At 58.1% G+C, this 14,424-nt stretch overlaps 1 protein-coding gene and 1 non-coding gene across 2 annotated transcripts in view; one reads left to right on the top strand and one right to left on the bottom strand.

Annotated features, from left to right (window-relative positions):
• Nucleotides 1-13,139, bottom strand: part of ADAMTS7 (ADAM metallopeptidase with thrombospondin type 1 motif 7) — a 34,165-nt gene extending 21,026 nt beyond the window's left edge. The window contains exons 1-10 of the mRNA XM_030456665.1: nt 13,010-13,139; nt 11,811-12,163; nt 10,520-10,691; nt 7,500-7,696; nt 7,077-7,160; nt 6,636-6,760; nt 5,547-5,696; nt 4,894-5,037; nt 462-606; nt 95-187 (exon numbers count right to left, since the gene is read on the bottom strand). Coding sequence (XP_030312525.1) covers nt 95-187; nt 462-606; nt 4,894-5,037; nt 5,547-5,696; nt 6,636-6,760; nt 7,077-7,160; nt 7,500-7,696; nt 10,520-10,691; nt 11,811-12,163; nt 13,010-13,139 — 1,593 coding nt within the window. The remainder of the gene's footprint in view (nt 1-94; nt 188-461; nt 607-4,893; nt 5,038-5,546; nt 5,697-6,635; nt 6,761-7,076; nt 7,161-7,499; nt 7,697-10,519; nt 10,692-11,810; nt 12,164-13,009) is intronic.
• A 640-nt stretch (nt 13,140-13,779) lies between these two features.
• On the top strand, nt 13,780-13,852 carry TRNAK-CUU. The gene has a single exon. It is a non-coding gene; the product is annotated as a tRNA-Lys (tRNA).
• The last annotated feature ends 572 nt before the right edge of the window (nt 13,853-14,424 follow it).

Raw genomic sequence — 14,424 nt, 5'->3', positions numbered from 1 at the left:
ACCAGAGTGCTGGTCCCTCATGGTCCATGGTCCCATGCCCACCAGCCCCCTCCTCACACAGCCACACAGGAGAGGAGGACACTGCTCCCCTTACCTTGTTCTCCCCACAGGCCGTGCCATCCACGGCTGCATCCAGCTTGGAGTGACACGTGGAGCCCACGCTGCACCACAGCGTGCTGCAGACACTCTGCAGGAACAGGGGTGTACAGGGCATGGGCACTGCACCCCCATTGCCCCCCCAGCACAAAGGGAACTGGGAGGGAGAGGATGACCCTGGGAACAGCCCCTTCCCAGCCCTGGGAGCCCCTCGGGGCCAGACAAACCCCTACCCACCCCCGGGGAACCCTCGGAGCCAGACAAACCCCTGCCCACCCTCGGAGCCAGACAAGCCCCTGTGAGCCCCGGGGAGCCCCTTGGGGCCAGAGAAGCCCCTGTGACCCCCCCGGAAGCCCCTGCCTTACGTCCATGTCATCACAGAAGGTGGAGTAGGGGCCGTACTGCAGCCGGCACTGGTGGCTCACGTCGTAGAGGACACCGGGGGGCACCAGGGGATAATCCAGCACCTCCCGGGCTGGGGGGTCATCCAGGCACAGCCCCCAGCCCCGGCTGAAAGAGAAGAGAGGTCAGAGCAGTGTCACCCCAAGCCACACAACGCTCCAGCAGCTGCTGAGGGGGCACCCGAGCAGCTCTGCCGTGTCCCACCACATGAGGAGCAATGAGCATTCCCAGATGATCCCAGCCCGGCTCCTCATCATCCCTGGAGCTGCTCCTGGGGGTGGATGGGTAGGTAAGTGTGTGTGGGGTGTCTGCTCCCAGTGTCACCCCCCAGCCCTCAGCATGGCAGGTAATGGGGGAGACAAAGGGGCAAAGGCTTCTCCAGGGGCTGCTGGACCAGTGCCTTCCCCCCTGAGATGTCCCTGTCCCCCTGATGGAAACCCAGAAATCCCACTTTCCCTGGGAATGATCCCTGGGTTTTTTTGCCATGTGAGCAGGTCCCCAGCTCAGCCCCTGGGCAGGAACCTGAAGGTGAAGGGTTCCACCACACAAAGATTTCCCTGCCCAGAGGCAGATGCTGTTCCTACATCACCCTGAGCCCAGGGACATCCCCACGGATGCTCCAACACAAACCAGGTGGATGTCAGCAGCACAACGTTGCTCACTCTCATATTTGCTGCCACCAGCAGTGCTGGACAGGAGGACTTCAGGAAAGAGACATGAAAAGGGAGGTGGGGAGGCTGGGGGAGCCACCAGGGACATTCCTGGCCCAGCTCTCTGCTTGACAAACACCCAGCAGGAGCTGTGGCTGCTTTGCCTTTCTGTGCTGACTGAAACAAACTTGTTCCCAACCTCTCCTCCGGGGGTTTCTCAGCAGATCAGATTACTCGGGGTGGTTGTGATTGGGAACTGGGCTCGGAGGCACCTGAAACAAGATTCCTTCTGCACCCCGAGCAGCAGCACAGAAACCAGGATGGAAGCACAGGAAAGCTCCTGCCCTGGGGTGCTGCCATGCCACGGGGGGATGCCCAGCACCAGCACAGGGATTTTCTTCACCTCCTGGTGGAAAACACCTTAGAAGAGGAATTTTCTTTAAGAACTGAAAGAACAGCATCTTTACTGGGCAAAGCCCAGGTCTAAGCACTGGGCTACTGCATGATCTACATGTGTGATGCTGGTGCTCCTCTGGGTGAATTCATCAGCTCAGGTGCCAGCAAACAGGGCCCCACAAGTCATCCCAAAACCACCCCAGCCCTCCCTGCCCTCTGATCTGCTCGGGGCACTTTCTGTCTTGCCCCAGTCTAGGGGACAGATCTCTGTCCCAGTACAGAGGGTGATGGGGATTTCCTGTCAGCTTTCCAGTGCTACCTTCAAAATCTCTTTCTTCATCAACATACTTCCCAGTTCTCCTACTGGTCTCTTCAGTTGGCCAAAACATGTTACCAAGCCAGCAAAAACTGGCAGGAGTTTCCCTCTGGCTTTGCAGGGATGTGCAATAAACCACAATCTACAGTAAAAATGCACAAGGGGCTGTGCTGGCTCTGCCTCTTCCAGCCCCTTCCTTAATGAGCAGGATGATGGAGGAGATGGGAGGATGATTAAAACCCCACATGTGAGCAGGCTGGGAGGATCTGCAGATCCATTTGAGGGCAGGATTAAAATTCCATAAAGCTCTCGGAGAACTGGAGGAAGGGTCCAAAAAAGCCAGGGTGGAATTTAATAAAAACAAAGGCAAGGATTGGAGCTTGGGAAGGATCAGCTGCAGAAAGAGGGGGGGCTGGCAGGGCTGGGGGACCCCCAGGCTCTGGGATGGTGGGGCCAGCTGGAAGGAGCCCATGGGAGGAGGACAAACTGGTTGTCTGATCTAGGGAAAAGAGTGAAGGGAGAGGAGACAAGGTGTGGACATGGAGGGAAGGAGGGAGGATGCTCCACGGCACCACAGCCTTGGGGTGCTGGGTCCTGTTTCACAAGGCTGGGATGGAGCTCACATCATGGGGAGGGGAGCAAAGGCCCTTCCAGCATCTTCTGACTCCTCTGAGGGTGAGAGGGGAAAACCAGGGGATGCCAAAAAGGGCTGGTCCAGGCCCCTCTGCTGCAGGAGCATCACCTCCTGCCCTGTGCCACCCTCCCTGGTTCCTTGGGGAACATCACAGCAGGGAGGGCACCTCCTCCATCACCTCTGGGTGTCTGAGCAGCCCCTGACCCTCAGCCTTGCCCAGGGGGTCTCCCAGCCCTCAGCACCCAGGGCCTGACCCTCAGCACCAGGGCTCTGCTGCTGTTGATGATGGGAATATTTTTCAGCTGCTTCAACACTGAGCAGCACTCGTAAATAATAAAACTTCTGCAAAACACTAATCCTCTGAGAGTGCTGCTGCTTGGGTTTTTTTGGTCGTTGTTCCTTCCCCCAGCACAAAGCCTGTTGCAAGCACACCCAGCAACCCCAGGTCAGCAGGGTCTCATTTTCTGGCTCATTCCTTCTCCTTCTCCTGCCAACACCAACTGCAAGGCACTCATGTCTGTGCTGGCCTCTCCCTCTCCGGGGGGGCTGGGAAGATGCCTGCCGGGCTCTGCTCTGCTCTTAAGGAAGAGCTGCCCCTCCTGGGGGGAGCAGAGACACCAAACCCCGACTGGGGAACCCTCCAGCTGCTCCTTCCCTGCTGCCTCCTCCCCATCACAGCTCGGAGCAGCCCAAGGTCGCTGCAAGCAGGAAATTCTTAATCCCAGAGCGAAGGTTCAAAGCAGAGATGAGAAAGTTCTGCTCCTCCCCAAGCCCCCAGATCAACGTGAGTTCAGGCAGGGCCCCTTGTCCCAGGCTGCAGGGTGGGAGCTGAGCCCCCCACGGCCCCCCCACCCAGCTCCCTGGCACCGCATCCCGAGGATGCTCTCCCTCTGCCCCAACCTTCCCCTAGCAAGGAAGGGAAATGTTTCTCCAGCCCAAGAAGCCCCTGGCTGACAGATGTAAACCTCTGGGCCCCGTTCCTAGGAACTTAATAACAACGGGCTGGAAAAGGAGCCACGGGGTGCTAAAAATAAACAAATGCAGGGAAGAATCTGGCAGGGTTTGGGTTCCTCACGTGGTGCCTCCTGCCACAGGCAAACATCAGCCAGGGAGAAAACTGCACTCAGCCTCCAAGAAATCTGCTCTGCCTTTATGTGCTGCTGACACGAGCCCTGTGCCACCCCCCAAACCAGCAGCACGTTGCTGCTTTGGTGTTCAAACCCCCATCCTTCCTTGTGGGGACAAAACCAAAGCCACTTGGGGCTGAGCAATTGGGAACTCCCCCCCAGCCTCTTCCAGACACTGCCCCAGCACGGGGTCATCACCCCCCAACTGCACAACCTGAACCCCAGACAGCTGGGGTTGGCCCATAGACCCAGAGGTCCCTGGATCTCCACCCAGTTTGCCCAGTTTGGTGTCACCTGCAAACTGACTGGGGGGCACTGGATCCCCCTCACCCAGACCCTGGATAAAGGTATTGAACCCAACACTGAGCCCTGGGGGACACCACTTGTGACAAGCCACCAGCTGGGTTTAATTCCATCCATCACAGCTCTCTGGGCTTGGCCAGCCAGCCAGGTTTTTAGCCATGAAGCAAACCAAGCCAGGAGCAGCCACGTTCTGCAGGAGAATTCTGTGGGAAACGGTGGCAGAGGCTTCACTAAAGCCAGGCAGACATCTACAGCCCCTTCACCTCTTCAGAGAGGTTCAGGTTGGTCAGGCAGGACTTGCCTTGCACAAACCCTGACCAACTTCTTTTCCTGAATGTGCCAAGTGCTGGCACTCAAGCTGATCTGCTCCATACCCTGCCCTGGCACTGAGGACAGGATGACAGCTCCTGCAGCTCCCTGCATCCTCCTCCTGGCCCTTCTCACAGATAGGGGATGACATTTCCTGACCTCCCTTCAACGGGGAGCTCCCCAGACAGCCAGGGCTGCTGACAGATGATGGGAAGTGGCTTGGTCAGCACATCCAACAGCTCCCTAAGCACCCTTGGGTGAAGCCCATCCAACCCAAACCATCTGGGGCCATCCCCTGCTGTGGATTCCAACCTCCCCATCCATCCCAAACCATCTGGGGCCATCCCTTGCTGTGGACCCCAGCTTCCCCATCTATCCCAAACCATCTGGATCCATGCCTTGGTGTGGACCCCAGCCTCCCCATCCATCCCAAACCATCTGGGTCCATGCCTTGGTGTGGACCCCACTGTCCCCATCCATCCCAAACCATCTGGATCCATCCCTTGCTGTGGACCCCAGCTTCCCCATCCATCCCAAACCATCTGGGGCCATCCCTTGCTGTGGATCCCATCCTTCCCATCCATCCCAAACCATCTGGGGCCATCCCTTGCTGTGGGACCCCATCCCCCCCCAAGTGAGGAAGAAGAGGAAGGGACTCACTCAAGGAATCTTGTGATGTACTCCCTGCTGCAGCGGGACCAGGTGAGTGGGGAGGTGTCATACAGGAGCTGTGGAGACATGATGAAAGGTCTTTTCCCAACTGGCTCACAGTCATTGCTGCTTCCATCATGCTGAATCCCAAAACTGTGTAAGAGCACAGTCCCAGAAGGGAGAGGTGAGCCACACACTGCCACAGCCACCCAGCCCCTGCTCTGCTCTGCTCTGCTCTGCTCTGCAGCCCCACACCACACTCCACCCTACAAAGCTTTGTCATGGGCCATGACATTCAGGTGACCTGCTCAGAATGGACCCGAAATCAGGGCATGCAGAATTCTGCTCCTGCACACAGACCCTGTTTGAAAACTTCTTGCTGGGCAACCCTCAGCTCCAAACCCCTCAGCATCAGTAACACGGGACCATACACAAAAACAACTTGCCCAGCTTGCCCTGGATGTGATTTTTTAATTTTTTGACTAAACCTGAGGCAGCCTCTGAGATGAAATTCCCAGGGTGAGTGCCAGAGGGGGCAGGGGAAGGTTTGCCCCAGCCAGGAGCCACCTGGCAACCTCCTCCCCACTTCCAGCCCCTGCCCTCCCGAGCCCTGTCCCAGCAGCACAGAGGAAGGGTCAGAGGAGGGGGGAAGGAGGTGGTACCTGTGTCCCAGCTCGTGGGCCACGGTGAAGGCCAAGGGCAGCCCCGTGTCCTCGTTGATGTTGCAGCTCCGGTGGGGCTGGCACATCCCTGCCACGTGGGACAGCCCCAGGGTCTCGCAGGGTCTGTTCATGGCTGCACAGATGTCCTTCCTTGGGCATGGAGGGAGACAAAGGACACAGACACAGAGCAGAGAGGGGGTTGGGAAGGTGGGAAGGAGCAGGGCAGGAGGACACCAGACACTGCCCAAACAGGAGCAAGCAGGGAGATGTCCAACGCCTCTCCACAGGGGAATGATTTACAACCTCTCCTTTCCCCTCTGCTCTCCTGGTATCCCTGGATCATTACTGAGGCTGATGAATGGGAGCTGCCAGCCAGCCTGGCTGCAGCTCTTCCATTGTATAAATAAAGCTGATGCTGGGAATAATTAAGCAATTCCTCCCTTGCTGGGGGGAGAGCATCCCAGGGGTGCTGTGGTCCAGGGCAGGGGAGCTCCAGCCACCCAGGAAGAACAGTCCCACTGAAGGACACGGCCTCGAGTGCCTCATTTCTGCTACAAAGCAAACTTCCTTCAGGAGATGAAACTGTTGTGGGTTGTGACTCATCACAGATGCTGCCAACAGCCCAGGGGCTGCAGCCTGGAACCATCAAACTATGTTTTTACTGCAAGGTATATCAACTGGGCCAGAGGCAGGAATTCCTGGGAGCTCCATGGGAGGTCAGGAGCCTTCTCAGAGGCTCCTCTGCCAAGCCCAGCACCAGCTTCCAAGGAAAAAGGGGAGTTAATCCCTGTGTACATCTCCTGGGAGGGAGGGAGGATCCAGCCACGCTGGGGCTTGGCAACAGGGCCATGGGGAAAACCTGGTTTGGAAACCTCGACTGCCTCCAGCTTTAGGGCTGAGCTTGGAGGCCACTTCCAGCCCTCAGGACCAGGTTACCTCCAGATTTCACGTGTGAAATCCATGTGCAAGGTGCTCAGGAGGGGCTCAGGCACTGAGAGTGAGATTCAGCAGGTCCTGCTGAGCTGGACCTCTGGCTGCCTGGATGCCCACAGAGGAAATTCCAGCAGAAACCACCCCGTGGGCACAAACCTCGTGAGCAGGACTGCAACGTCGTGGTGCAGGGGGTGGGAATCTCCTTTAATGTTGATGCTCTTCTGCCATTTGCAAAAGCTTCTCAAGGTGTTGTCTGCGTGGTGGGAGATTTTCAGATCCTCCTGCCAACACAGTGAGAGTTCTGCTGTCAGTCTGCTGATCCCGAGACACATCAGAGTGAAATGAGGAGTAACATCCAGCCAGATGGAATTGCTCCATATTTACAGTTGTGGGCTGGGTGGGGACACAGCCCTTTGCTGCTTTGCTTTTCATCTGTGATTCCACCCAAACACGGAACCATCTGGTACCATCTACACGGCACCAGGCTCCCCCAGAGCCACCTCTGGAGCTGCAGCAGGGACAGCCCTGGAGCTGCTCTGCTCCCCCCACCCCATCCTGCCTGCCAGGAGCAGGATTCACCCCTGTCTCCCTTTTCACCTCCTCGTTCTCCAGCAGGATGAGCCTCACGATGGCGATGTTGATGGGGTTCCCGATGCTGGCGTGGTGGAACAACCCTGCCACCTGCAACACAGCCAGGGCACAGACACTGAGACACAGACCTTGTCCTGGGGCATCAGGGAGGGGAAGCCACTGGGGGGGACTGGCTGGAGGGTTCCCTCTCAGGGAATTCCCCAGAAGGGAAGAGAAGAGCAGCAGCAGAGCTTGGGAAGGGAAGCTGTGCAGCACAGGGACCCCCGAGCAGAACTGCCCAGGAGAAACCTCTGCTTTTCACTGCCCAGAAACCCAGAGAAAAGCCAGAGAGGAGGTGGAACAGGCTGTCTGGTGAGAGGTTTGCTGAGCCCAGGGCGTTCCATGTCTCCCAGCTGTGTCCCTGGCAGCTCCAGGGGCCCCAGGACTCACCATGTTCATCACAGTCAGGACGTACTTCTCGATGTTCTCACTCCCGTGGTACTCCACCATCTTGGTGTCTGCCACCACCAGGGTTTCCACCCACTTCTCCTTGCTGATGGAACGCTGCTTTATTCTCCTCTTCCTGTGCTGCTTCTGTTCCCACCTTTCCCTCCGCTTCTCAGACCTCTCCAGGCTTTCCTGAGTTTCTGAGGGATTAGGGGAGGGGGGGGAAGAATTTAATTTCTATAAAATACCTGCAATTTTGTTAAAAGATCATCAAGGTCTCCTTTTTTTTTAATGCAAAGAAACAGCCTTTTGGTGTAGAGAAGGAAGCACCAGACTTAGACCCACAACCTATGTGTAACTTGCTGTGCTGTATGTGCCAAAAAATCAACGTAGAGGTGAAGTCTCTGACCTCGATCTCTTGCACAGCAGCATTAGCACGACAGAAAAAAAAAATTAAAATAAAACATTTGAAGTAATTTCTTTGACTGGAAAAGGGTTTGTCAGATTCTATGAGGAACATGGAGCCTCCCTGAGCAGAGCACCCAGGGTTTGTACCAACATCTGAATTTATAGGCAACCCTGCAGAGATGCCTGAGCATGCACCACCAAGAAGCAGCCCCGGTGGGTTATCATCCCAAATCTGTGTTCTGCAGGGACAGACAATTCCATAACACAATAACCTCTGCACCACAGAGCTGGGCTCACGTCTTGAGCCAAATCCCAAATGTCATCAGAGCCCTGGGCAGCACCAAGACATTGCAGAAATACAGAGATTTCCTCCCTGATGTGGAGAGCGGGCTCTGCTCCTTCCCAGGGAGAAACAAGGGGAACATTCACTGGGCTGAAGGGAGCAGGAGGTGGAGGAGAGCTGGGAGACTCCTCACACACAGCAGCACATGGGAATTCTCCTGTGGAGCCCAGGATCAAGGTCAGGGTCAGCCTGCAGCTGGGTAGAGGCTTTACAAACCACATCCCACAGAGTGAGGACTGAGGAGAGCTTGATAAGGGCTCAGCCCTGCTGCCCCAACAATGGACTTTCAGACTCTAGGGACCAGGCTGTGTGAAAGGGTGTTTTATCCTCTGGCCTGAAAAATCCCAACTATCTGGGTAATTGGCTGAGTTGCCAACACCACTGTGACACTTCAATCACAGCAGCTTCCTTGGAGCTCCTTTCCATCGCGTCCTTTGCTGCTGGGATGCTGCAGAGGGGATGGGGGGCAGGGGGCTCCCAGGGAGGGCTCTCCTGGCACCTTCACAGGATCACAGAACCATTGGGGTTGGAAAGGACCTCTGGGATCATCAACTCCAACCCTTGATCCACTCCCCCCGTGGTTCCCAGCCCATGGCACTCAGTGCCACATCCAGTCTCTGCTCCAAAACCTCCAGGGATGGAGAACCCACCCTCTCCCTGGGCAGCCCATTCCAATGCCTCAGCACCCTCTCTGGAAAGAATTTTTTCCTGATCTCCAACCTAACCCTCCCCTGGCAGAGCTTAGGGCCAAGATCCAGTTCCCTTTGGCTCCCTCTCCAGCACTGTCCCAGCTGTACACACACCCTGCTGGGGGTACTGACAGGAGTTAACAACACCCCACAGCCAAACCCTGCTGCCTGGGTGGTGTTTGGCAAAGAGCCCCAGCAAAACACCAGCACAGAATGAAAGGCTGGCAGCAATTAAAAGCCTGCAGACTTCTGGTTGCCTTCCCAGGGCAGGCACATCCCCTCACATCACATCCACCCTACAAGGAGCCCAGGGATCCATCCCCCTGCCCTACACACAGGGTGTGCTACACCCAGGGCATGGCACTAACAGAGGCCAGAGGAAGGCATCCTGATCACAGCCATGGATTAAATAATTAAATTAGATTCACAGGATGCCTGAAGATAACCTGGCTGTAGGAAAAGTAACCAGCTTCTGACAGCAGAGAGCTCTAGGAAGCAGAACAAGATGCACTCCTGGAGGGTGCAGCTTCTCTGAGCAAAACACCCCAGAGCTGCTGGGGATGTGCTGAGCTCCTCTGCACTCAAAATCCTCGGTTTGGGAGTTTATTGGGAGTTTATTGGGAGTTTATTGGGAGTTTATTCTGCTCCAGGCAGAGGAGAAGGATCCAGCATGCACGCTCTGCTCCTCAGCACAGAGGCTCTGGGGCGGGTCAGAACCCCGTGTTTGCATGGAAATGAAAACAAATCCTCAGGCTCCACACCAGGGCTGCTTGCAGCAGGGCCAGGAGGAAAAGATGAGAGGGAGAGGCCTGAGGCTTGGCACGCACTGAGTCGTGTGTGGGAAACAAAAGCAAACACTGAAACACTGGCAGGAGGGAAAAAATCACTGCCCTGTGCTCTGCAGTGATCCCACGACCTGCAGCCTCCCCTGGCAATGCCACAAAGCCTGGCAGGACAGCTCTCCTCACCTGCAACTTCATTTACACGAGCTTCCCGTGACAAAAATCCCCGTGGGAATGGTTGTGTGGGCACCTCAGGGCTGTCCCCAGGACACCAGGCACACACCCACCAAATGTCACCCCACGGCAGGACACCACACAGCCCATGACCCATCCTGGGGTAAGTTTATGGTCTGAGGGTTTCCCTTCCTGCCAAAGGGACCTCCAGCCCAACCTGCCAACCCCAAAGAGCCCTCAGATGGATACCAGGGACCAAAGGGACCTCCAGCCCAGCCTGCCAACCCCAAAGAGCCCTCAGATGGATACCAGGGACCAAAGGGACCTCCAGCCCAGCCTGCCAACCCCAAAGAGCCCTCAGATGGATACCAGGGACCAAAGGGACCTCCAGCCCAGCCTGCCAACCCCAAAGAGCCCTCAGATGAACACCAGGGACCAAAGGGACCTCCAGCCCAGCCTGCCAACCCCAAAGAGCCCTCAGATGGACACCAGGAGCTCCAGCTGGGAGCCACGTGCTGGGATTCAGAGTCTGTAGAGGCTGGGCTGGGGGCTCACCATCTACACTGCTCCCCTTGTCCTTCCAGCCTGGGCTTCAGACTCCCAAACGCAGGAGGAAGGGAACCATACCTTGCACACCACAGGTTTGCTGAGGAGCTGGTGGCCTCCTGGCTCCCTCTGCCCTGTGCTCGGGTGCTTGGCGCTTGTAGATCCTGTGGGGCTGTGCTGCCCCATCCTCCTGGGAGCTGGGGGACACTGGCTCGATGAAATAGTCCTCGTTCATGAGCTGGAACACACCCTTCTGGCAGGGAGAGACAAAGCTGTCACCGTGAAGCCTCCTGCATCTGGCACAGACCCACACTGAAGGGCTTGGGAATGGGAGGGGGTCTGCAAAATTCCCCAGTAAGAAAGGAGTGTTCTGTGCATAAAATAACTCTTTTTATGGACATCCTGAGCTCTGAACTCCTGGACCAAAGAGAACAAGCCAGCATGATCATGAAGAAAGTAAAAAGCCAGAGATGCCATCACAATGGTGATGGTGAACCCAAGGAGTGACCCCAAGGAGCTCAGGGATGCTGGAACAGAAATGCCAGAGAAGCAGAGCACACAGGGAACAGACACATGTGGACTCCCAGGCTGTGCTCAGGCCACCCCTGACCCTCTGGAAATGCTCTGGAGAGTCCAAGCAGAGAGCCCAAAGGATGATGCTGACCATAGTGCCGTCCTTGGATGACTCCCCATACACCCATCACCTCCAGGGAACCCCAGAGCCTCTGCCACCCCCAGCCCCAGCTCAGGAACAGGAATTACCAAATTCTGCTGTAACATTTGTGCAGCCCCCCATGAGGTTTTTAACCCCTGTGGGGACTTGGATGAGATGGATACCAGCAAGCGAGGCGTGGGCACTGAGGGGGAAGTCAAGGAATTCTTCTTTCCCAGCACAAACACAAAGCCTTATTTGTGTCTCTCAGCCAGATTTAGACTCTAACAGGTCACTGTCACCTTTGGCAATCTCTGCAGTGGAGGAGGCAGGGGAAATGCTCACCAAACCTAATAAAGGTTCACTCTACATGAGCTGTGCTGTCACCCGTTCCACTGGGGTGACAAACACCTCAGCTCCAGGTTTGTGTTCCTCATCACCCCACGTTTCTGTGCCAGAAGGCAGAGCCCACAGGAGAATGGCTCTTTGGGAATTCTGACACCAACAAGTAAACACAGTCCCGGAGAGTTCCCAAATCACTGGAATCCGTGGGAAATCTACAGTCAGCTCATCCACGGCCATGCCAAACCTGCACGATGAGCTCCTGACGCTGCTGCTGCCAGGAGGAGTTTCCCTATCGTGTTTTTCAGCAAAAAAAAGGATTTCACCCAATTCTTGCTGGGTTTTTTTTGCTAATGGACACAAGCTCTTGGTACTCACCAGGCCATCGCAGGTGCTGAGGGCTGCCGGCCCCCCCAGCAGCACCCTGCTCCGAACCTCCCCGATCATGTGGCAGGAGTTGTGGGTGTGGGACCGGATCTTGGCTCCGGCGATGCCCCCGAACCGCCTCTCGCTGAGGAACCCGGGTGCCAGGAGGTGGGTGTTGAGGCTGAGGTTGAACCGCAGGGCTTCCCCTCTGTAACGCAGCTCGTAGAAGGTGAGGGGCTTGCCCCGGGGGGAAGGTGACCTCCGGTGAAGGGCTCGGTGGGACAGGTCGTAGGAGAGGAAGGATCCACGCTCATCAACCTTGATGGGATGAACGATGTCGCTGCCGGAGTAGGGCAGGGGGGGCTCTGGGGAGAAAGGGACCCAGTGGTTGGATTTAGGGTTCATCTCCCACCCCTGCGGCTGGATGCCGAGCAGCCCAGCAGGGTCAGGTACCCACACACCAGTTGGATCTGGTAACTGGTGACCAGTGCAGGCAGCAGGGAAGGGCGGGAGCCCCACAGCCCTCGGGGGGTTGGGAATTGGGATTTTCCCTGGGAGAGGGCACGGTCAGGGGTAGGGGCAGGGTGGGGAGGGATGGAGGTGGGCAAGGGGGGGCCGTGCAGCTCCGCAGGGCTCTGCTCCAGCCGGTCCCGGTTTCCCACTGTTTAATTACAACTGCCGGGAAAACAAACCGAACCAAACCAGAAAGCTTCCCCACCCCCCAGAAAAAAAAAAAAAATTAAAATTCCAAGTTTTGACACGGTGTTTGGAAACCGTCCGGGGAGCAAAGCAGTGCCCGGGGAGCCTGGAGGGGAACCGGGGGAGCTCGGGGGAGCCGGGGAGGACCAGGAGGAGCCGGGAGACGGCCGCGGGGGAACCGGGAGACAAGCGGGACCCCGGCCCGGCCCAGCCCGCGGGCCCTGCGGGGCGAGTCCGACGCGGGGGCTGCAGCGGCGGGGGACACCGGGGTTACTCGGCTCCAGCTCCGCGGCCATCCCCGCCCGCATCCCCGCACCCCGCGCTATCCCCGCACTCCGCGGCCATTCCCGCCTGCATCCCCACACTCTGCGGACAACTCCGCACCGCGCGGACATCCCCGCGGACGTCTCCGCCTCGCATCCCCGCACCCTACGGACATCGCCGCCCGCATCCCCGCATCCCGCACCCCCTCTCCGCACCGCCCGCGCCCTCCCGCGCTCTCCTCCGCGGACCTGTCGGTGCGGTCCCTCCGCCCGCCTGCGCGCCCGCGGCCAGCGCCAGCGCGGCGGCGAGGTGCAGGAGGCCGGCCGGGACCGGGACCGGGACCGGGACCTGGATAGGAACCGGGGCCGGGTCCGGCATGGGTGCGGGCAGCGGTTGTCTGAGCGCGGGCCGCGGTGCGGGGCGGGCGGGGCGGGCGGGGCTCGGTGGGACGGGACGGGGCGGGCAGCGCGCGCCCGCCGGTACCGCCGCGGTTAGAGGGCGCCCCCTGGCGGTCGCGGCGGTGCCCGTGCGGTGCCCGTGCGGTGCCCGTGAGGTGCCCGTGAGGTGCCCGTGAGGTGCCCGTGAGGTGCGGGGCTGCGCGGGTTTGGGCGGAGAGACAAAAAAAAAAAAAAAACAGAAATAATATAAAAAGCAGAAAAATGGAGGTTTCTGTCGCGGCGGGAACACAGGCGGGGCTGAGGCTTCACCCCCCGAGCCCCGGGATGGAACGAACGGGAAATACAAATCTTCCCCCCAGAGTAGGGAGGGAAGTAAACGGCAAAAAAATCAGAATAACGGTGCAAAAAAAAAAAAAAAAGAATAAGTGTGTTTTGTCATCCCTGCCCGCAGCACCCTCCCCGCAGCACCCTCCCCGCGGCTGCCGGGACCTGGGGTTCGGTGGGAGCCCCCCAAACGCGAGGGCAGCTCTGGAGCCCCCCGGTGGCTGCGGCCGGGGATGCACCGGGCACCCCCCGCACACCGCCGCCAAGAGCTGCGGAGGCGCCGCCCTGCACATGGCGCCCGGCTAGCTCAGTCGGTAGAGCATGGGACTCTTAATCCCAGGGTCGTGGGTTCGAGCCCCACGTTGGGCGGGTGAGTTTTTTTCGCCCTCTTTCACCGTTTCTTGATTTTTTTTTCAGCGCCTCTCACGGCCCTCGGAGCCAAGAGTTAAACAACCCAGCTAGGACTTCATCGGCTGTAGTGTGGCCAGCGGGACCTGGGCTTGGCGCTGGGGAGGTGACACCTCCAATCCTGGGGTCAGTTCTGCAGGAACAGAAGGACATGGAGGGGATGGAGAGAAGGGAAGGAGAAGGGAGCTGGGGAAGGGGCTGGAGCTGAAGTCTGCCCAGGATCAGCTGAGGGCCCTGGGGGTGCTGATCCTGGAGCAGAGGAGGCTGAGGGGAGACCTTGTGGCTCTCTGCAACCCCCTGAGAGGAGGTTGGAGCCAGGGGGGGTCGGGCTCTGCTCCCAAGGAGCAAGGGATGGGACAAGAGGAACTTTTGGCCTCAAGTTGTGCCAGGGGAGGTTTAGGTTGGAGCTTGGGGACCATTTCTCCCTGGAAAGGGTTGTCAGGACCTGGCCCAGGGGGAGTCCCCATCCCTGGAGGGGTCTCAGAGCCCTGGAGATGTGGTGCTGAGGGACACGGGGCAGCGGTGGCTTTGGC

The sequence above is a fragment of the Calypte anna genome, chromosome 10, assembly GCF_003957555.1.
Source record: "Calypte anna isolate BGI_N300 chromosome 10, bCalAnn1_v1.p, whole genome shotgun sequence".
Classification (NCBI taxonomy): domain Eukaryota; kingdom Metazoa; phylum Chordata; class Aves; order Apodiformes; family Trochilidae; genus Calypte; species Calypte anna.
Note: the sequence above shows the minus strand (reverse complement) of the source record. Positions and strands in the feature narration are given on the sequence as shown.